This window comes from Rhinoraja longicauda, chromosome 30, assembly GCF_053455715.1.
Source record: "Rhinoraja longicauda isolate Sanriku21f chromosome 30, sRhiLon1.1, whole genome shotgun sequence".
Taxonomy (NCBI): Eukaryota; Metazoa; Chordata; class Chondrichthyes; order Rajiformes; family Arhynchobatidae; genus Rhinoraja; species Rhinoraja longicauda.
Window position 1 is genome coordinate 16,355,540 of NC_135982.1, and position 23,533 is coordinate 16,379,072.

The following is a 23,533-nucleotide window of genomic DNA, read 5'->3' on the forward strand; positions in this document are numbered from 1 at the left end:
TTTCACAAGATTGTGTAATAACAACATAGGAAATAAAGAGTGAAGTCTAATGAGTTGAATGGTATCGTTGCTGATGAAAAAAAATCTATTAAAAACCGACGGAATTATTGCAGCGTTGTAATTTCAAATAAACACTAATTAAGTAATTTTCCTAACACTGCTTTAACTATTAGGCTATATCAATGGATTCAGCTTTCCAAACGCTTGTAAAACCGCTGTGTGTAGACCCGACGTGAGTGTTTCCTTATATATTACCTCTACAATAATTACCCCCAAATGAGAAAACTAATCCTTACAAAAAAAACATAATATCCATCTGTCTCCCTCTCCTCAGTGACTGCTATACAGCCGTCACCAGTTTGTTTATTTTATCCAACCCCTTTCAAAAGGTGTTTAAAAATAAAGCTATTTTTTATATTTCAGAAATCCTTATTGACTGGAGAATAAGCATCTGTTAAATAAACATGTCTTTTTAATGCAAATGCAATCTTCAATTTACAGAGATCATTCAACTGCTCCGCCATTCTTCCAGCGTAGTCATTTCATTACCTTTGTTTCATAGACAATAGACAATAGGTGCAGGAGGAGGCCATTCGGCCCTTCGAGCCAGCACCGCCATTCAATGTGATCATGGCTGATCATTCTCAATCAGTACCCTGTTCCTGCCTTCTCCCCATAACCCCTGACTCCGCTATCCTTAAGAGCTCTATCTAGCTCTCTCTTGAATGCATTCAGAGAATTGGCCTCCACTGCCTTCTGAGGCAGAGAATTCCACAGATTCGCAACTCTCTGACTGAAAACGTTTTTCCTCATCTCAGTTCTAAATGGCCTACCCCTTATTCTTAAACTGTGGCCCCTTGTTCTGGACTCCCCCAACATTTGGAATATGTTTCCTGCCTCTAATGTGTCCAACCCCTTGCATTCCTTCTCTCCCGAGATGCTGCCTGACCTGCTGAGTTACTCCAGCATTTTGTGAATAAATCCCTTGATAATCTTATACGTTTCAATAAGATCCCCTCATCCTTCTAAATTCCAGTGTATACAAGCCTAGTCGCTCCAGTCTTTCAACATATGACAGTCCCGCCATTCCGGGAATTAACCTAGTAAACCTACGCTGCACGACCTCAATAGCAAGAATATCCTTCAAACACCTCAATAGCAAGAATATCCGTAATAGGTACATTACTTTGTGACGTTTTAATCGTGCCTTTGTTTGGTAACAGAACAAGGTTAATGAGCTGACAAGTGACATTAATCTAAATATCCAAGGCCTGAAGGAATGTCCATTTTATAGAACAGAGAACAGCATGGCAGAGGAACAGGCCCTTTGGCCCATCAAGTCTGCACTGACAAGGATGCCAATCTAACTAATCCCATCTGCCCACACATTAGCTTAATCCCATTATTCCCTGCATGTTTATGTGCCCATCTGCCAGCCTCGTAAATGTTATCATATCTACTTCTACCACCTCCCCTTGTAGCCCTTTTGAGGAACCTATTTCTCTCCGTGTTAAAAAAAAAACTTACCTTGCAAATTCACCCCTCTCAACTTGAACCTATGCCGTTGAGTATTTGAGATTTCCATCCTGGAAAAGAGACTGGCCATCTACCCTGTCTATGCATCTTAAATTTTCTATACTTTTATGAGGTTTTCCCAGCCTCCGATGCTTTAGAGACAGCAGTCCAAGTATGTCCAATTGCATATAATAGCTAATACTTTCCATTATCATCATATCATATCATATCATATCATATATACAGCGCGGAAACAGGCCTTTTCGGCCCACCAAGTCCGCGCCGCCCAGCGATCCCCGTACATTAACACTATCCTACACCCACTAGGGACAATTTTTACATTTACCCAGCCAATTAACCTACATACCTGTACGTCTTTGGAGTGTGGGAGGAAACCGAAGATCTCGGAGAAAACCCACGCAGGTCACGGGGAGAACGTACAAACTTCTTACAGTGCAGCACCCGTAGTCAGGATCGAACCTGAGTCTCCGGCGCTGCATTTGCTGTAAAGCAGCAACTCTACCGTTGCGCTACCGTTGCACATTGTGGCGGTGTTGGCTCAAAGGGCCGAATGGCCTACTCCTGCACCTATTGTCTATTCCAGGCAATATCCAGGTGAAGAAACAAGGAACAACATGCTGGTTTCCCCAAAACGACACAAAGTGCTGGAGTAACTCAGAGGGTCAGAAAATATCTTTGGAGAACATGTTTATGCTTGGTCATTAGGTCATAAGTAATAGGAACAGAATTAAGTCATTCGACCCATCAAGTCTACACTGCCAATCAATCATGGCTGATCTATCTTTCCCTCCTAACCCCATTCTCCTGCCTTCTCCCCATAACCCCTGACACCTGTACTAATCTAGAATATAACTATCTCTGCTTTAAAACTATGTAGGTTAATTGGCTGGGTAAATGTAAAATTTGTCCCTAGTGGGTGTAGGATAGTGTTAATGTACGGGGATCGCTGGGCGGCACGGACTTGGAGGGCCGAAAAAGGCCTGTTTCCGGCTGTATATATATGATATGATATGATATCCATTAACTTGGCCTCCACAGACTTCTGTGGCAAAGAATTCCATAGATTCACCGCCCTTCTTTAGATAATTAAAATATATATATATATCGAGGAACTTCTGCATCCTTTCCCAGTCCTCCACATCCTTCCTGTAGAGTAGTGACCAGAACTGCGTAAAATATTCCTAATAAAAGTTTTATGCAACTGCAACATGACTTGCCAACTTTTATAACTTAATGCCCCAACTAACGAAGACACACAATCTTTACTACCCTATCCATCTATGTTGTTACTTTCAGGGAGCTACAGAGTTTGCACCCGGGTATCATCTATGTTACTGAGTGTCCTGGCCTTAACTCTATACTTTCCCTTTTACATTCGACCTCCCAAAGTGCAGCACCTCACACTTGTCTTGGATCGGGCGTTAAACAATGCTTGCCTTGGTTGCAGAATTGAGTTGTAGACGTGGGCAAGTCATGTTGCAGCTGTATAAAACATTTATTAGACCACATTTGGAACACTGTGTGCGGTTCTAGTCACGACACCACAAGGAGGATGTGGCGGCTTTGGAGATGTTGCACAAGAGATTCACCACTTTTCAGGATTACACTCCATCTGTCATTTTTCCACCTAGCTTTCCAACTGGTCTCTATCACGCAGTATCCTTTGACAACCTTCCTCGCTATCCATAACTCCACTAATTCTTGTGTCATCTACAAACTTATGATTCAGATCAACTACATTTTCCTCCAAATCATTTTTATGTTACAAGCAACAGAGGTCTTAGCACAGATCCTTGTCACAGACCTCTATTCAGCAAAGCACTCTGTCTGTCTGCTATGACCAAGCCAATTTTGTATCCAAATTACTAACTGACCGAATCCCTTGTGACTTGATCTTCTGGATCGGCTGACCATGAGTGACCTTTTCAAATGCTTTAGTAAAGTCCATATAGATAACAATCATTGCCTTACCCTCATCGATCATCGTTCACAAAAATAATTAATCAAGTTTGAGAGACCATGCTAACTATCCCTAACGCAACCATGATTTTCCAAATGCGTGTAAATTCTGCCCTGAAGAATCTTCTCAAAAAATTTTGATTCTCAGTCTGTCAGTCTGCCACAGAAGCAAAGCTCTAACTTCTCTCACACAGTTGCAACTAAGACAGCAAGAGACAATAATCCATCCAGTATTGATAGTGAGTAAGACCGCAGTGAATGAATGACAATCTTGAAATGGTCTTAAACCTGTAACTATGCTATTGCTCATGCAGCCTTTAAGGCAGGTTGGGCAATTTTAAGGAAACTTCTTCATAACCTCCAGCAGACTGGACAAAATAAAATGGCCAGCGAAAGGCAGAAGTATTTGATTCCATAGCATCTGAATTTGAAAATAATTTTCATTATCAACAAATGATAAATAAGCCAAAGTTGCTTGAAATTGCCAATGATAAACAGATAATGGTGGTCCCCAGGTTATGAATACCCAACTTATGTTTAGTCTGTAGACATGAGTGATTGTTTGGGAGATCAGAGAGATGGATTTGCCAGCTGCAGCTGTCAGGGGCTATGGGGAGAAGGCATAGAATGGGGTCAGGAGGGAGAGATAGATCAGCCATGACTGAATGGCAGAGTAGACTTCATGGGCCGAATGGCCTAATTCTGCTCCTATCACTTGTGACCTTATGATCTGATACAGGCATTTTCTGCCACATGGGAAGGTGGCTCGTGGCAATATCTGTGCCGAGTTAATTGCGCTATTTTAACTACACATTGTCCTCGATGGCCTATGTTTTCATTTAAGTGTTTTGCCAGGCACCCACATTTCTGGCTTGTGAACTGTTTGGGTTATGAACGGTTCTCAGGAACTGAACCTTGCCGTAACCTGGGTAGGACCTGCAGAAGAACTAAACCTCATCGTTAAATAAAGAGCTTTGGCGACTATAGTGGAGAATTTCTGCTGACAACCAAATACCAGTGACTCCATTCAAGTAGAGCCAAACATCTATGAGTCATATTTTCCCATTCTAGAGCTCTGGCAGGTTGCAAATGTGTCAAGGCAGATTGGTGAATACAATGTACAAAGGTGCTCCTCGCATTGAAGAGTACATTTCAATATGAAGAAACAAAGAAATGCAGATGCTGGTTAATACACAAAAGGACACAAAGTACTGGAGTAACTCAGCGGGTCAGGCAGCATCCCTGGAGAATATGGATAGGTCTCATTTCGATTCGAGACCCTTCTTCAGACCACTCCGGTGAAGCAGTATTAATGTAGTCTGCCACTAATTTCTTCAAGATGGTGCAAAGGGTGAGCACGGAGAACTTATACTTGCAATGCGAAGATATTTATTCACAAAATGCTGGAGTAACTCAGCAGGTCAGGCAGCATCTCAGGAGAGAAGGAATGGGTGACGTTTCGGGTCGAGACCCTTCTTCAGACTGATGTCAGGGGGGCGGGACAAAGGAATGATATAGGTGGAGACAGGAAGACAGTGGGAGATCTGGGAAGGGGAGGGGAAGAGAGGGACAGAGGAACTATCTAAAGTTGGAGAAGTCAATGTTCATACCACTGGGCTGCAAGCTGCCCAGGCAAAATATGAGGTGCTGTTCCTCCAATTTCCGGTGGGCCTCACTATGGCACTGGAGGAGGCCCATGACAGAAAGGTCAGACTGGGAATGGGAGGGGGAGTTGAAGTGCTCAGCCACCGGGAGATCAGGTTACTATGCTTGCAATGCACTCAATTCTGAGTCCCTGATTTCAATTAGCGGTGAGCTGGCAGGTGAACACTGGGATTTTATCACAGGAAAACATTCTTTAAGGATTAAAAAAAGCATGAACAGCAAGGTACTGAGAATACTTACCAACTCTCCATAGTGCTTCATTGCATATTCCAGGACCCCAGCTGCTGCCTCTGGTTGCTGCAGTTTGTTGTTTATGCTGTCAACAAAATGAGATAATTTAGTACAATCCCGAGAAAGTGTCAGAAGAAGTACATTACACTAAAAGATGTCCCAAAGTGCTCCAGGTCTAAAGAATCAACTTTGAAGTGCAATTACTGTTGCAAGTGAGCAAGTTTGGAAGCCGTTTGGATTTCAGTAACTAGAAGCAGAGTGGTCAAGGGAGCCGTCTCTCCGTGGTCATGTGGCATCTCTCAGTTGTCACTATCCAGAGACACGAATTTAAGAGATTAGAGGGAGAAAATGCGAAAACAAACGTAAGTTTAAATACAAGTCAGACAAAAAGAAATACAGAAGAACACTACATAATGAGAGACAGTAGTACACATTCGATCGTTGCTAGTTCAGATTTAATGGTGTTAATCGTGCATCATGATCCATCCGTGCCCGTGAAGTACATATACCATTAATATTTAGTTACAGTTGTGAATACGCATATAATCACTTCAAAACTGTGTCATCCGCCATGTTTAAGAAACCACATACTATATGCTTCACAATAACGTCTCCATTGGATTTGTGGAAAGAATCCTGTTAAGGAATTCAGCAGGATTTTATTGTAGTTAAAATACCATTCAATGCAAACGTCCTCTAAAATATAGCAAGATTTATAAATCCCAATGCCCACCTTGACTGATGCAATTGCAGTTAAATCACAAGGGGTGCCATTTCGCCATTGTGACAAAAAGATATGTCTGGACTGGGTTTAGTTATGTTTTGCAGAAATTAACGCTGCTGTATTTAAAATCAATCATCAAGTACTTGAAAAACTGTTGACAAGTTTAACTGAAGGAGCCAGGTTAACTTTGAACGACGACAGCATGATTTGCTCAGTATTATCCATAACAGGCAATTACTGAGTAAAGTTAGAAGTTATTAAAATTTCACACATGCAACATCAAGAGGTGAAATGTTATTTAAACAGGTGGACCCAACCTCCATGTTGAATACTGTAGTGTTAAGTTACCAAAACATAGACAAACTGATTAAAAAGCGTTCTGAGAAAATAATGCTGAGTAATCAGCCAAGAGTCAAAGAAAGAGGAGGGCTAGATATTTATACAGGTTTATTCACAAATGCTGGAGTAACTCAGCAGGTCAGGCAGCATCTCGGGAGAGAAGGAATGGGTGACGTTTCGGGTCGAGACCCTTCTTCAGACTGATGTCAGGGGGGCGAGACAAAGGAAGGATATAGGTGGAGACAGGAAGATAGAGGGAGATCTGGGAAGGGGAGGGGAAGGGAGGGACAGAGGAACTATCTAAAGTTGGAAAAGTCGATGTTCATACCACTGGGCTGCAAGCTGCCCAGGCGAAATATGAGGTGCTGTTCCTCCAATTTCCGGTGGGCCTCACTATGGCAATGGAGGAGGCCCATGACAGAAAGGTCAGCCTGGGAATGGGAGGGGGAGTTGAAGTGCTCGGCCACCGGGAGATCAGTTTGGTTAATGCGGACCGAGCGCAGGTGTTCAGCGAAGCGATCGCCGAGCCTGCGCTTGGTTTCGCCGATGTAAATAAGTTGACATCTAGAGCAGCGGATGCAAAAGATGAGGTTGGAGGAGGTGCAGGTGAACCTTTGTCTCACCTGGAAAGACTGTTTGGGTCCTTGGATGGAGTTGAGGGGGGAGTTGACAGGTGTTGCATCTCGTGCGGTTGCAGGGGAAAGTGCCCGGGGTTGGGGTGGTCTGGGTAGGAAGGGACGAGTGGACCAGGGAGCTACGGAGGGAACGGTCTCTGCGGAACGCAGAAAGGGGAGGGGATGGGAAGATAGGGCCAGTGGTGGGGTCCCGTTGTAGGTGACGGAAATGTTGGTGGATGATATGTTGGATCCGCTGGCTTGTGGGGTGGAAGGTGAGAACGAGGGGGATTCTGTCCTTGTTGCGAGTGGGGGGAGGGGGAGTAAGAGCGGAGTTGCGGGATGTAGAAGAGACCCTAGTGAGAGCCTCATCTATAATGGAGGAGGGGAAGCCCCGTTTCCTGAAGAACGAGGACATCTCGGAAGCCCTAGTGTGAAACACCTCATCCCGGGCGCAGATGCGGCGTAGACGGAGGAATTGGCAGTAGGGGATAGACATTTTGCAGGGGACCGGGGTGGGAAGAAGTGTAGTCCAGATAGCTGTGCGAGTCAGTGGGTTTATAGTAAATGTCCGTCACTAGTCTGTCTCCTATGAAGGAGATGGTAAGGTCCAGAAACGGGAGGGAGATGTCGGAGATAGTCCAGGTATATTTAAGGGCAGGATGGAAATTGGAGGTGAAGTGTATGAAGTCAGTGAGTTCTGCATGGGTACAAGAGGTAGCACCAATGCAGTCGTCGATGTTGCGGAGGTAGAGTTTGGGGATGGGGCCAGTGTACGTCTGGAACAGGGATTGTTCGACGTACCCGACAAAGATGCAGGCGTAGCTAGGGCCCATGCGAGTGCCCATAGCTACGCCTCTGGTTTGGAGGAAGTGGGAGGAGTCAAAGGAGAAGCTATTGAGGGTAAGAACCAGCTCTGCTAGGTGGAGGAGAGTGTTGGTAGATGGGGATTGGCTGGTTCTACGGTCGAGGAAGAAACGGAGGGCTTCGAGACCATCCTTGTGGGGGATGGAAGTGTAGAGTGACTGGACATCCATGGTAAAGATGAGGGAGTGGGGGCCTGGGAACCGGAAGTTATCGAGGAGATGGAGAGCGTGTGAGGTGTTTTGGACGTAGGTGGGGAGGGATTTAACCAGGGGGGATAGGATGGAGTCAAGGTAGGTGGAGATAAGTTCGGTGGGGCATGAGCAGGCAGAGACAATGGGTCTGCCGGGACAGTTCTGTTTATGGATTTTGGGTAGGAGGTAGAATCGGGGCGTGCGGGGCTTGGGAACTATGAGTTTGGAGGCAGTGGGGGGTAGATCGCCGGAGATGGTGAGGTCCGTGATGGTGCTGATGATAAAGGTCTGATGTTTATTGGTGGGGTCATGGTCCAGGGATAGGTAGGAAGAGGTGTCTAAGAGTTGTCGTCTGGCCTCGGTCCGGTAGAGGTCAGCACGCCAGACTACCACAGCACCTCTCTTGTCAGCGGGTTTAATGATTAAGTCCGGGTTGTTGCGGAGTGAGTGGAGGGCTGCACGTTCAGGAGGGGAGAGGTTAGAGTTAGTCAGGGGAGTGGAGAATTTGAGGCGGTTAATGAGTCAGGGGAGTGGAGGTTACAGGTTACCTATTTATACAGATTACCTGAAGTATGTTTACATTGCATAGTATGCAATGTAAACATGCAACCTGTTATTGATATCCTATTCACTTGTACATCATCTTATAAATTGACTGGATATCTCCTTCAAAATAGGGTTCTTCATACATTGCATAACGAGATGATGTAGAGCAACAAGTATTTCAGTGTCTTTTGCCCATGGTCAAGATTTTCTATCATCTTTTTTGACCAAGATTTTCAGAGAATTTCATATCCATTTGATCAAGTTCGTTCACCATTAAACACTGACCATGACTTAGAGCATGTAAGAAAATAACTGCAGATGCTGGTACAAATCGAAGGTATTTATTCACAAAATGCTGGAGTAAATCAGCAGGTCAGGCAGCATCTCAGGAGAGAAGGAATGGGTGATGTTTGGGGTCGAGACCCTTGTTCAGTCTCAAGAAGGGTCTCGACCCGAAACGTCACCCATTCCTTCTCTCCTGAGATGCTGCCTGACCTGCCGAATGACTTAGAGCATTATGCTTTTGGCTTCAGCTGATAAAACCCAAGACAAACACTCTCAATGGCCCACCTGCAAAACTTGAGTTTTTCCCCCAAAATGTTTTTTCCACTGATAAAGTACCATGCCAGAAACACCATGTGCAATGTTAAACATGCTGATTTCTACATCCATTCTTTCTGCATTAAGAAAGCTTATGGTAATTAAAAGACTCATACAGATACCTGACCAATCCCTCATGCTTGTGGGACGTGCAGGCCAGAGGTGGGAAGGTGGAGATTGGGAAGGTGGAGATTGGGAAGGTGGAGATTGAGATGAACAGAAAGCGTTCAAGATTGCATGACAGAAAGTTAAGATTTGGTCAGAGAAATAAGAATTAACAAGTCTGAAATTCTTATTATGAACTGGCTTTGATTCAGTTGGGCTTTATTGAGACCTTGTGTTCATGCATTACTTCAATGCGGTTTTATTTAGGTGACTGAAAAAGCACAATTTTATTGAAAAGTAATAAAAAAATACCCTGGAACTGGATCAAAACTGCAAATCATAACTAGTTTGAAGCGTCGGTGATTCAAACATTATATAAAACACACATTCTTATGAAGTTTGTCATAAGTATTCTTCTGGAATATGTTCTAAAAGCAAGAAAAATGGATGGACGGAGGGCAAGTGGGTCGAGAATTTAGGACCAAGTCACACTTCCTCATCCATAAAGGGCTGATAACATGAACACCCAAAATTTGCAAAGCCACTTATGAACACAAGCTACAAAACCTACAAGAGCCATTTAACTGGTCCAATACTCTCTTATCAAGTGTAAAAGATGTGCAACGCAGCAAAAAGTGACAAGTCGGATCAGAATACCTGGTACAGCTTACATCTGTTTGCAGACACAGTCATTTATCTTGGCAATAGTGAATTAAATGTTAATTTAATTGGCGCATTATTCATTTGCAAGGTTCTTCCTCCGACTAGCGGATTAGGAAAAGGTTTGGCGATATCAGGGAAATGGATGGGAATTAAGTTATTTGGGGCTCATCAGAGAAAGTTGATGTTCAGAGGGGTCACGGATTAAAGCATGGTGACTTTGTGGAAGTGGAGTTGAGGCTGAGAGAATAACCGGTGTAAGAGCTGGTTAGTTTATTTCAGTTCAGCTTCGAGATACAACGCAGAAACAAGCCCTTTTGCCCACCGAGACCACACCAACCACAAACACCCATGCACCAGTTCTATCCTACACACTAGGGACAATTTACAAAAGCCAATTAACCTACAAACCTCCACATCTTGGGAATGTGAGAGGAAACCCAGAGCACCTGGAGAAAACCCACGCGGTCACAGGAAGAACGTATATACTCCCCGTAGTCGAGATCATCCATCCCGGGACTCTGGTGTTGCAAGACAGCAACTCTACTGCTGTGCCATTGTTATGGCCACTGAGTCTCCACACAATACTGTACGTCAGGGTAAACATCTTGCAAATGAAGAAGGCAGCAACGCTACACCCTGAATCGTCTGTTTACGAGTCCTTCAACTGGCGAGAGTGTGGGTAAGGGCTACTGTCGGGTGTGACTACCAACCGAATCAGTGCGGCAATTTTATATCCAAATCTTAATGCCCTCATGGTATTGAGTGCTGACAAAATTTGTTGCTTTATTTGCATTATGCTTATTTACTTTCCACACATAAATTTCATACGAGAGAGGTTTTATTCCTTGCCCCTGAGTTTTGGGCAATGATTTGCAAAATGCGTACGGGTGATGCTCCATGGCCTGAATAGCCATCATGCTGCGGGCGTTGTCTTTAACAACTTTTAATAGGAGCTAATTGTTAAAATAGCAATAAGCAATAAAGTTTATGGGATTAAAAACCTCAGCTCTGGTCAGAACCTTTGATAGAACAAACCAGCTCTTGTCTCTCCCTGGTGAAAGATCAATGTTTTATCCATGTTCCAAAAAGGAAACCAGATGTCTGTGTTGCTCCTGTGGGTTTTATCAACTACAGACTAGATGTGGTCTGGAATCAGTGTGCAACATGCCACAACAGAGCTGCACACAATAATTTGCAGCATACTTGCGACTTACCACATTTTCCACATTAATTCCCAAATTACACCGCAAAGCTTTTCTGTAAAAGTTTGAAACGCATTGCTTTTAAATTGTTGCGAAAAGCGAGATTTTTTGCACGATGCTTCAGAAGCGGTTTTAGATGCTCCATTAATTAGAAGATCGTGAAAGAGACTAAAATGAGGAATACTCTTACGTGCATGAATTATGCAAACCTCACTCATTCCTTTTATCCAGGGAGTTGAGTTCAACTCACAGCTGGTTTCAAATTGCAATTATCATTATGGAATTAAGACAGATGTTGGCAAACTGAAATTTGAAGAGTTGGAGACAGATTATTTCTTCTAAAGCGTAAAAAAGTTAGACTCTCATTTATAACTGGTTCACAAATATGCTTCAGGGAAAAAACTCAGCTGTCATGACTCCCCATGCCATGACTACGCTGACAGCAATGTGACTGAATCTTCACTGCGCTCCACAATAGTCTAGCGGATTCAGTTCAGGATGGATACGACAAACATCAACTGCTGCTGGCAAAGCAACAATTCAGTGAAAGACACAAAATGCTGGAGTAACTCAGCGGGCGGGACAGGCAGCATCTCTGCTTAGAAGGAATGGGTGGTGTTTCAGGTCGAGCAGGTCTGAAGAAGGGTCTCGAGCCGAAACGTCACCCATTCCCTCTATCCAGTGATGCTGCCTGTCCTGCTGAGTTACTCCAGCATTTTGTGTCTATCGTCGGTGTAAACCGGCATCCGCAGTTCCTTCCTACACAACTAGGTGAAAGGTTCTTGAATCTCTGCCCTAAACTCCTGTCTTTTAGTGCAATACGTTGCCCGTCATTTAATGCTGCTCGCCGTCTCATCATGACTAATCTATTTTTTTCTTCTCAAACCCATTCTCCAGCCTTCTCACCGTAACCTTGGACAGCCATGGCAATCACGAACCTATCAATCTCCGCTATAAAAATACCCTTTGTGGTCTTATGATCAGGTGTATACTCAAAGGTCCAGGACTACATGCTGAGGGATGAAGTGACGTCGAGCTGGAAAGGGTCATGGTTTCGGATTACCATCTGATGCCCACTCACTCACATTAAAACCCCATAAACCATTTGCTCGGCTAGGGGTATACAAAATGGTAACTTATGTCAAGCTAATGTTAAGTAATTGGAAGGACTTGAGTTGCATCGAGAATATTGAACTATTAACGGCAATCCAAGACTAAGAACTAAGAAATAAAGCAAAACTGAAACAGCTAGCAATATTCCGGCATTGCTGGAAATTGGCCGGACGTTTCAGCTTCAATTTGTTTCTTTGCAGATTTTGTTTCTTTGGTTCAGTTTTAGTTGCAACTCAAATGATTCCAGTTACTTAACATTAGCCTGAGAGAAGGAATGGGTGACGTTTCGGGTCGAGACCCTTCTTCAGTCTGAAGAAGGGTCTCGACCCAAAACGTCACCCATTCCTTCTCTCCTGAGATGCTGCCTGACCTGCTGAGTTACTCCAGCATTTTGTGAATAAATACCTTCGATTTGTACCAGCATCTGCAGTTACTTTCTTACACTAACATTAGCCTGACATCAGTTATCATTTATATGCAGTAAGTTGAGGAAATAGTCTAGAAACATTCTGTGTCCATTTCCCTCCACAGCAATGACCTCGATGGAGATGCGGTTTGTTTCCGTATTGTATCTCCGTCCCCCTTGCGGCCTACCATCGTGGAGTTGGTGGCCTTTCCTGGAGACCGACGGGCGCTCCAAGCCGCAGGAGTCTGCGGGACTTTAACATCGCGAAGCTTGCGATCCCTTTGCCGGGGATCGAAGCTCCAACCGCGGGGCCTGTGGTCTTTAACATCGTGAAGCCCGCGGTCTCTGGTAAGAAGAGGCCGACTCGGGAGCTCCATGCCGCGGAGAGAGTTTCAACTGCCCCGATGCGGGAGTTTCGATCACCCCAATGGGGGCGTTGATCGCCCCGACTGCGGGTGGTTTGACTGCCCCGACCGCGGGAGAACAAGAGGAAGAAGTTGAACTTTATTGCCTTCGATCACAGTGAGGAATGTAGAATGTGGTGGATGTTTATGTTAACGTTTATGTGGTTGTGTGTCTTGTTGCTTTTCACTTAGTGCGGCTGTATGGTAACTCAAATTTCACTGTACCTTAATTGGCACATGTGACAATAAACTGACTTTGATACCTTGAATACTGAAGAACTTCTGAATTCTTAATTCCAATTAATTTACAAAACTATGATTATATTTTATTATCTCATATGAGTTTTAGACCTAAATATGAAGGTAGTTTGATATATAGTGGGGTAATGTGGCTTTATCCGATACCTGCGTGCATTGAACCTTATGGATGAATATTCTTCTATGAGATTCAAACAACTAAGCAGTAACTCTATTTCCTTGCATGCCACCTTTCTACAGCTTAGCAATTCAATGAAGTTAAGGTAACCTTTGAGACTGCATCTGCTTTGAAATTGCTAGAAAATGGTCTCACTGCTCCCCTAAACTGAAAATCGTCTGAAGGGTGCCCGAGATGTCCATGTACAATGGCACAATTCTCACGACACAGAGATGAGAGTTAGGCTGAAGTAATACCAGGCGATAAATAGGTTGGCCAACTGGTTCACTGGATACAGGTGCAGGATCATCAACGGCAGCCTTGGCATGAGGCAGTTTCCACTGACCATATTGGAGCAGTTTAGTTTTAAGAGCTGAATAGTTTGAAAAGTTACATTCTAAATCAAATGAGCACCCTTCACTGCTAATGGATGACATATGTTCAAAATGCAACACTGTAGTTTGGAAGAAAGAGCAAGACGGCAAAGGTTAGGCCATAAATAGGGTATAAATCATAATGAAATCACTTGACAACTGCACAGATTTAACATGCTCAAAAGTGGACTGAATTCAGGGTAAAGTATAATTGTACATTATAGAATGATTCTTTTGCCCTAGCTCTTGAAAAACAGTGGTGTATAAATTCAGAAAATACGATGAACCCAGGAAATACTGATACACAAGGAATCACACTGCTATTGCATTTCTACAAAATTTCAAAATGTAGGGATTTTGCTGCTTCACTCTCTAACTTCCATGAGGAAAAAGTTCAGCAAAAACTTATTTTGGATATAATTCAAACGCTCAAAATTCCCCTCTGCGCAGATTGTTAAACCCATTATCATTGTTACTTTTAACATCCAAGACATGGGACAGAAGTACAGTTGCATTTTGAATCTTTCACAGCTGGCGGTAAAATAAATGTAAATCTTAACTATTCAGCCCACTATGGTTACAACCTGTTTTAATATCAGCTCAGACTTGTTCATTAAGGAACGGAATTGGAACACGATATCTACACTGGAAGCATTGTGATGAGAAAGGCAGGTTCTTCTAGATACACTGCAAAACTGACTCACCTTTGTTCTGCAAGAGCAATTTTTTGCTTCCAGCTGATTAGCACTGGTTTCAGTTACTCAATTAAACAAAATTGACCCAATTAAACCATAAGATTAAATCCAATCAACCATGAAAACGTAAACCATTTTCTCGAATGTCTTGTTCTACCATTCACTACTTCACCACAATGGAATTTGAACTGGAGAGTGCATAATATTCTGCTGTCTGACATTAATAAGGCATAAGTGAGCCATACATATTACACATTATTCTGCCCACTCAATTCAAAATGTTCTTTGCAGATATAACTAAATACAAATGCAGCTTATGTGAAAACGCAGGCTGGATCCAGGATTCACGGCAATGAATTTATTTTAAAGGATATCCTGCCATTTGGGAAGATTTATAAACTAATAGCAGTGGCACAGTGGTACAACTGGTAGAGCTGCTGCTTCACACACCAGGGTGCTGCCTGTGACCTCGTGGGTTTCCTCTTGGTGCTCCGGTTTCCTCCCACATCCCAAAGGCGTGTGGGTTTCTAAGTCAAGTGGCCTCTGCGAATTTGCCCCGATTGCGTCGTGAGTGGATGAGAAAGTGGGATAACACAAGACTAGCGTGAACGGGTGACTGAATATCATATTCAAATGGCACTGTTTTAGACAGTTTAGATTTAGATTTGTAGATTTAGAGATACAGCGCAGAAACAGGCCCTTCGGCCCACTGGGTCCGTGCCGCCCAGCGATTCCTGCAAACTAACACTATCCTACACCCACTAGGGACAATTTTTACATTTGCCCAGCCAATTAACCTACATATCTGTACGTCTTTGGAGTGTGGGAGGAAACCGAAGATCTCGGAGAAAACCCACGCAGGTCACGGGGAGAACGTACAAACTCCGTACAGACGGCGCCCGTAGTCAGGATCGAACCTGAGTCTCCGGTGCTGCATTCGCTGTAAGGCAGCAACTCTACCGCTGCGCCACCGTGCCGCCCGTTGCCACAGAGAAGGATGGAGTTGGCAATTAGGAAAGAGTTTTTGATGGAGCCCAACGATAGTGACCTTGGTCTTCCCAATACGGAGTTGGACGAAATGATCGGACAACGTCAAGAGAGCGGGGAGGTCATAAAAAGTGGTGGCATTAGCTCATGACGTGCTCTTTTTTTCCGAAAGTCATTATGTAGAAAATAAAAGGGCAGGGAAAGATCTTGAATGGACACTTGCAGTAATGATGCAAGTATGAGAAGCAAAGCCATTGCAGATGATCCGCGGCAATGAGTGCATAAAAAAGAATGGAAGACGACGAGCATGATTTGCCCAAGTGGCCAACATTGGGAAGGCAGTACAGTCTATGGGAAATTTTGTTGAGGTAATGCCTTCAAGTAGGTGAAGGAGGAATAGATATATTTGTGACAAAGAGATAGAATCATAGTGTGGAATCAGGTCCTTCGGCCCCACTTGCTCATTCTGACCAATAGGTCCCATCTACACTAGTCCCACCTGCCTGCATTTGGCCCACAGAAAGCAGCATGTGAGGCTGGGAAAGCACATCTAGGACCCAGACTCTCAGCATAGGAGCACCGCAAGGCTGCGTACTCTCCCCTCTCCTTTACTCTCTCTACACCAACGACTGCATCTCCACAGACTCCTCTGTCAAGCTCTTCAATTTTGCAGATGACACAACCCTGATTGGACTGATCCAGGATGGGGAGGAATCTGCCTACAGACGGGAAGTGACACAGCTGGCGTCCTGGTGCCATCGCAGCAACCTGGAGCTCAATGCTCTCAAGACAGTGGAACTAATTGTAGACTTTGGGAGAGCTCCCCCTCCCCTCCCCCCACTCACCATCAACAACACCACAGTCACATCTGTGGAGTCATTTAAGTTCCTTGGAACCATCATCTCCAGGGACCTTAAATGGGAGGCCACCATCGACTCCACAGTCAAAAAGGCCCAACAGAGGATGTACTTCCTGCAACAGCTGAGAAAACACAATCTGCCACAGGCAATGATGGTCCAGTTTAAAACTGCCATCATAGAGTCTGTCCTCACCTTCTCCATCGTGGTCTGGTTTGGCTCAGCCACCAAGCATAACATCATCCGATCAGCCGAGAAGGTTGTTGGCTGCAACCTTCCTCCCATCGACAAACTGTACACTGCAAGAGCCAGGAAGCGAGCGGGTAAGATCATCTCTGACCCCTCTCACCTGGTCACAACCCCTTTGAAGCACTTCCCTCTGGAAGGCGACTCCGGACTTTCAAAGCCGCCACAGCCAGACATAAAAAGTTTTTTTCCACGAGCAGTAACTCTACTCAACAGCCAAAAGTCTATAGTCTCCTTTTTCTCTGATATTTTGTTTTATTCTTCACATATTTAAATTATGTTTTATTTTTAATTGTCTACTGTATATCGTGTTGTTACTTGCGAGCAAAGCTCCAAGGCAAATTCCTTGTATGTATACATATTTGGCTAATAAAATTTATTCAATTCAATTCAATCCTCTAAATCTATCCTATCCATGTACCTGTCTAAATGCTTCTTAAACATTGCGAACATTACCTACCTTAACTACCTCCTCCAGCAGCTCGACCATATACCCATCACCCTTTGTGTAAACAAGGTCCCCCTCAGGTTCCTATTCCTCTCACCTTAAACTGATGTCTCCTGGTTCTCGATTCTCCTACTCTGTGCATTTATCCAATCTATTCCTCTCATGATTTTGTACACGTATATACGATCACCCCTCATTCTCCTGCGCTCCAAGGAATAGAGTCTCAGGCTGTTCAACCTCTCCCTATAGCTCAGGCCCTTGAGTCCTGGCAACATCCTCGTAAAAATAGATAGAACTAGATCAAGTGGACCCATTAGGCCCAAACCTCTCCTGCATTGGTGCAGCACCCTCACCCCCTTCCCCTCTACTCTGCCTCCCTTTCTTCCCCCCACTCCCCTCCCCCACTCCCCTCCCCCACTTCCCCCTCCCTCTCCTCCCCCTCTCCCTCTCCTCCCCCCCTCCCTCTCTCCACCCCCCAATCCCTCCCCCTCCCCCCTCCCTCCCTAGGAGATAGATTTAAACTTTAAAATGTGAATAACTTAAAAAATATAACACAGATTTCAATGAAACTTCTTCCATTAGCACCAAAGGGACGACGGTGAGTAAGGTGGGCCTAAAATTGTCGCACTATCGTGTACCGTTTTGGCTGTAGTTCAGGAACAAACAAACAAACAAACAAGAATTTTCGTATGTAGATATCATAGTGAGTTTGATCAGGTGATTCACTACTGTGAAAAATATGTCTAAAAGGAGGGATTTGAGGTAAAATGGGCATGAAATTGGGAGACAAGCTTCTGTTGAATCTGTTAAGTTGTTCATTTTCTGTTGCTTAATCAATTTTGCCTGTTCCGACTTTCCCACTTTTTAAAACTGAGCTACATCTGTAAAAAGAGATTTCACCAATGCACATATATTTACAGTTAGACGTTTTCCGATATAGAGTTACGTAATCTAATTGCCTGAGACCAAACAATGCTCTTCTGTTCAGAATTCCCCAGCTAAGTTGGTCTCGAATTGCCATCAAGTTAAGTGTGACAACATCAAACATCTGCGTAATCTATTAAACATCAGGCACTAGATTTCTGCAAATGCAGTTTACTTAATGCAACTATTCTAGACATGAACAACGTAAAATATGTCAACAGAGAGTGCTTTTGTAATACGGGCCAACACTGGATAATATTGCTGGAGAAACTACACAGAATATTGAAAAGAACTTTAGCCAAAGCAAATGGCTTGACCTACACGATGCCTTATACTTTAATTTGCACATAAATCACCAGAACAAACTTTCTACATTAGTTGTACTCCAGAGCTGGAGGGTTTATGGTGTATGCATTTAATGACAGAACTACCAATAAGGGCAAATGGAGCAATCAGCAGAACTATTATTTATCAAATAAATGCAGGATTCAGGAAGAAGAAAAAATAAACCCGCTGTCTGCTTTAAAATTCCTCTCATAACATTTTCACAAAATCACATATCATTCAGGCCAATTCCAACAGTGCTACCTAATGGTTTATTGAATGGTTTAAGTCCCCCATAGCAGAGAAACCAACAGGAAATTTATTTTAGCTTGTTGCAGTTTTGTCTAAAATTACTGAGTTTTATTTTTTTCCATTCTGCTCATAAATGAAGAATGTTTGGGAATGGCAGCATGTTAATTTACACTTGAACTTTCAGAAACATATGTGGAAAAAGAAACTGAAAAATGCTCCAATGTAGATGGTCGTAAAGGGCAGCATGGACCTATGAGCTGCAGCGGCCATTTCTGTGCTGTGTGACTAGATGGCTCCATGATGGCACACTGAGGTAAAAATGCAAAATGAATTGGATGATATTTGATGAATTGAACTGCGACAGCAGCAATGAAGACTGCATATTATGAAACCCATAACAGCTGATGATTATCTTAATCTAATTGAGGAATGGCCTAATTTAAAATCCACCCATTTACTGACTGCATTCTTCCCTCTGACCAAATGACTGCAGTGCCCATCACAAATCTGCCCTTGGTCACAAAGTACATTGTTGGTGTAGTCATCTTAGGGCGGCGCAGTGGTAGAGTTGCTGCCAGACACCCAGGTTTGATCGTGACCTCGGGCGCTGTATGTATGGAGTTTGTACGTTCTCTCTGTGATGGCGTGGATTTTCTTCGGGTACTCCGGTTTCCTCCCACACTCCAAAGACGTACAGGTTTGTCGGTTAATTGGCTTTGGTATAAATTGCAAATTGCCCCTAGTGTGTGTAGGATAGTGTTAGTGTATGGGGTGATCATTTGACGGCATGGACTCGATGGGCTGAAGGGTCCAATTCCACACTGTTTATCTAAAATAGCAGTAGGTTTGCACTACTGTATGCAATAGCAAGAGACTTGGCCTGGACTTACCATCTCGGAGGCTTCGGCCGTGGGCCCTGCAGACCGCAACATCGGGAGCTCGCAGGTCCCTGGCTGGCGACCGGCTTTTGGGAGCTCCAGCCGTAGCAGCTTCGACCGCCCCGAAGCACGAGGCATGATCAACCCGCCCGCAGGCCCTTCATCACCCTGCGTGGCCCGGCCGCAGCACTTTCCATCGCCCGGTGGGGGCTCAGGACTCTCATCGCCCTGCGTGGCTCGGCCGCGGCATTTTCCATCGCCCGGTGGGGGCTCAGAACTTTCATCGGCCTGCTCGGCTCGACCCTGGGACTTTCCATCGCCCGGTGGGGGCTTCAAGGGGTTGGGAGCCTCGATCGCCTCGTGGCGCCACGGGAGAAGAACGAGGAGGAGATAAGACTTTGCCTTCCATCACAGTGAGGGTGTGCCTAGAGCAATCACTGTGATGGCTGTTTTGTGTAAAAAATTGTATCTGTGTGTCTTGTGTTCTTTAATGTCTACTGCCGGACCCTGACGTGAGAGGACGCTGGCGTTGATTATTCGCCGCTTTTCCGTCAGGATAGTTTGTCTGTTTGTCTGTTTGTTTCTATGTTAATTGTATTTGTAAAGCGCTTTGTGCATGTGTTAAGGTGCTATATAAAATAAATATATTATTATTATTATTATTATTATTATTATTTATTTTGAACTGAGCAAGTCCAGAGTTTTCGTCACAGCGCCGGAAGTGTATGATTTGCACTATTGTCTCAAAATTATCGTGCAATTATATGTTGAATTAGAACGCTGTGTGAAGGGGGATGAGAGAAATTGGCCGTCTTAGTGATTATCTCACGATATCAAAACTCGGTTGCTAGTGAGGCAGGGGCAGAGACAGACAATCATACAGGGAACAAATTGTCAAAATCAGGCAAATTGGATTGCTATGTACGCTAAATTTCAGTTCTGCAGCCCGTACGGAAACTAGATAAGTGCAAGGAGCAGTTGGCACCATTTGTTTGATGTCTGTGCATCAGTGTGTTGTCTACACTGGTCCCACAGTCCGTTTTTGAGTCTGATTTAATGCGCACAGTTCTTCAGCTGAGAATGATTGAAACCGCTTGTTCACAGTTTAACATATTTACAGAATGAGGAGCAACTGAGGGTCATCTGATGTGACAGTGCAACTTCGCTGCAGGATGTGGAGTGATGGAGAGGGCTTGTGAGCAGCCAACATCAATCAATCTCAACTGAAGAACTGTGCGCATTAGTTAGTCTCAAAAGGTAATGGGGAAGTAGACAACACACAGTTGCACTCGTGTCAGCTGTTCACAGTACTCATCAAATGGAACTAAGCATGATTATTCTTTTGCAGATAACATTGAGTCCCAACACATTAGTTCCCCACAATCTTTATTGGACTAAAATAAGCACTACTTTAAGGTGTTTTTACTGCTGATTTTACACAAGCCGTGCTGTAATTATTTAAATATGATGAAGTAACACCAAATACACCTGAAATTTTACTTTCAGCCACAATGCCACTTAAACTCTTAAAGCAAAAGATAGCTCAATTATTTGACTCCCACAAATGTACAATCACTGACAGATTCACTAAAGGAGCTTGTCCAATAAATCTCAAAATTTATAGCGGCACGGTGGTGCAGCGGTAGAGTTGCTGCCTTACAGCGAATGCAGCGCTGGAGACTCAGGTTCGATCCTGACTACGGGCACCGTCTGTACGGAGTTTGTACGTTCTCCCCGTGACCTGCGTGAGTTTTCTCCGAGATCTTCGGTTTCCTCCCACACTCCAAAGACGTACAGGTATGTAGGTTAATTGGCTGGGCAAATGTAAAAATTGTCCCTAATGTGTGTAGGATAATGTTAATGTGCGGGGATCAGTGGGCGGCGCGGACCCGGTGGGCCGAAGGGCCTGTTTCCGCGCTGTATCTCTAAATCTAAATCTAAATCTATTAGCTTAGTTTAGTTTTAGTTGAGTGAGGTAGCATGGAAACAGACCCTTAGGCCCACCGCATCCACGCCGACCATCGATCACCGGTTCATACACTAGTTTGACACTGGGGGCATTTTACAGAGGCCGATTAACCTACAACCCGCATGTCAATGCGATGTGGGATGTCAACGCAGTCACCCGGAGAACATGCAGACTCCATATAGACAGCACCCGAGGTCAAGATCGAACACAGGTCTCTGGCACTGTGAGACAGCGGCTCTACCAGCTGCGACACTGTGCTGCTCATATTGTAAGGACAAGTAAGGGAATAAACAGCATATCCTGCTGATCACCTCAGGAAACTGGGCATCCTTGAGGTGCTGTGGATCATCATCAACAGCGGAAAAAATGTAAACCGCCACCATCTGTAATCTCGTGGCATGACATTATCTTCACTTTGCCATTACAATCAAGCCACTGAATCATCCCTGGTTCAAAGAAGAGTCCAAGGAGCTGTGCCAGGTGGATCATTAGGTGTCCTTCAGATTGAGGGACCGAGCTGCAAAACAGGGCTCTATTCATGCTGAACAGCAAGCAATAGATGGAGCATGGTAACGCTAAATTCAACAAAACAAGATCAGAATTCTGCAGACCTGCCACAGCTGTGCTGTAGTGATGGGAAACGAAATGAATAACGGGAGGAGATTCTGAGAACTTTGCCACACTCCGTACTGTGGTATTGTGGCACAGCTGGTCGAACTACTTCCTCACAGCACCAGACATCCCGGTTCAATCCTGAACCTTGGTTGCTGTCGGTGTGGAGTTTGCACGTTCTCTCTGTGACCATATGGGTTTCCTCCAGGTCCCAAATCCTCCCACATCCCAAAGATGTGCAGGTTTGTAGGTTAATTGGTCTCTGTAAATCGCCCCGAGTGTGTTGGGAGTGGATGGGAAAAGGTGAACGTAGGTAGAATGAATGTGAACGGGTCGGCATGGACCAGAAGGGCCAGTTTCCCTGCTGCAGCCCTAAACTAAACCCAACTCAGTGTCAGGGCACAGCACATGGAGTTTTAAAGACAAGATTGAAGCATTCGCAACAAACTGAATGAGAAGCCCTTTCTGAGACCTACCAAAGAAATCACAACTCAGTCAAAATAATTCAATGCATATTACATCAATAATAGCTGTGTACAAGAACAATGGTAGAAGACAACATCCCAGCTGTAGCACCAAGAGGTTGCACTCTCCTTTAGGCATGCTATCCCAGCAGATACAGTACCAACAATGTGGAAAATTTCCCAAGTTATGTCCTGGTGCAGGGTCTCGACTGAAAATTCTTCCAACGTTTGCAGTTAGTTATCAAAGAAAGAAAGGAATTCTTACTAACTTCAAAGCAAAAAACAAACTGCTGGAGGAACTTAGAGGAGTTCAAGCAGCATTTGTGGAAGCAACCGAATAGTTGACTTTTCAGGTTGAGTGAAGATGGCCGGAATAGAGAGGCGAGATTGAGGAGTGGGGCAGGCAGGGGTGGCAGTAAATAGGTGGAGCCAGGTGAGGAAGATGATGGGAAGACGAAGTTAGATGAGGAAGGAATTACTGGCTGATGGGGTGAAAGGTGAGGAATCGGGAGACTCTGCCCCTGTGGCGATTGGGAGGAGGGGGAGCAAGAGCGGAGCTACGCCCGGGATACTGAGGAGGGAGGTGTGAGGGCCTCATCTGTGATAATAGACAATAGGTGCAGGAGGAGGCCATTCGGCCCTTCGAGCCAGCACCGCCATTCAATGTGATCATGGCTGATCATTCTCAATCAGTACCCCGTTCCTGCCTTCTCCCCATACCCCCTGACTCCACTATCCTTAAGAGCTCTATCCAGCTCTCTCTTGAATGCATTCAGAGAATTGGCCTCCACTGCCTTCTGAGGCAGAGAATTTCACAGATTCACAACTCTCTGACTGAAAAAGTTTTTCCTCATCTCCGTTCTAAATGGCCTACCCCTTATTCTTAAACTGTGGCCCCTTGTTCTGGACTCCCCCAACATTGG

General features: G+C 44.4%; 1 protein-coding gene across 1 annotated transcript in view; it reads right to left on the bottom strand.

The window, feature by feature from the left end:
• The window catches only part of mtor (mechanistic target of rapamycin kinase), a 234,675-nt gene that overhangs the window by 92,486 nt on the left and 118,656 nt on the right, over positions 1 to 23,533 (bottom strand). The window contains exon 29 of the mRNA XM_078425527.1: positions 5,401 to 5,476. Coding sequence (XP_078281653.1) covers positions 5,401 to 5,476 — 76 coding nt within the window. The remainder of the gene's footprint in view (positions 1 to 5,400; positions 5,477 to 23,533) is intronic.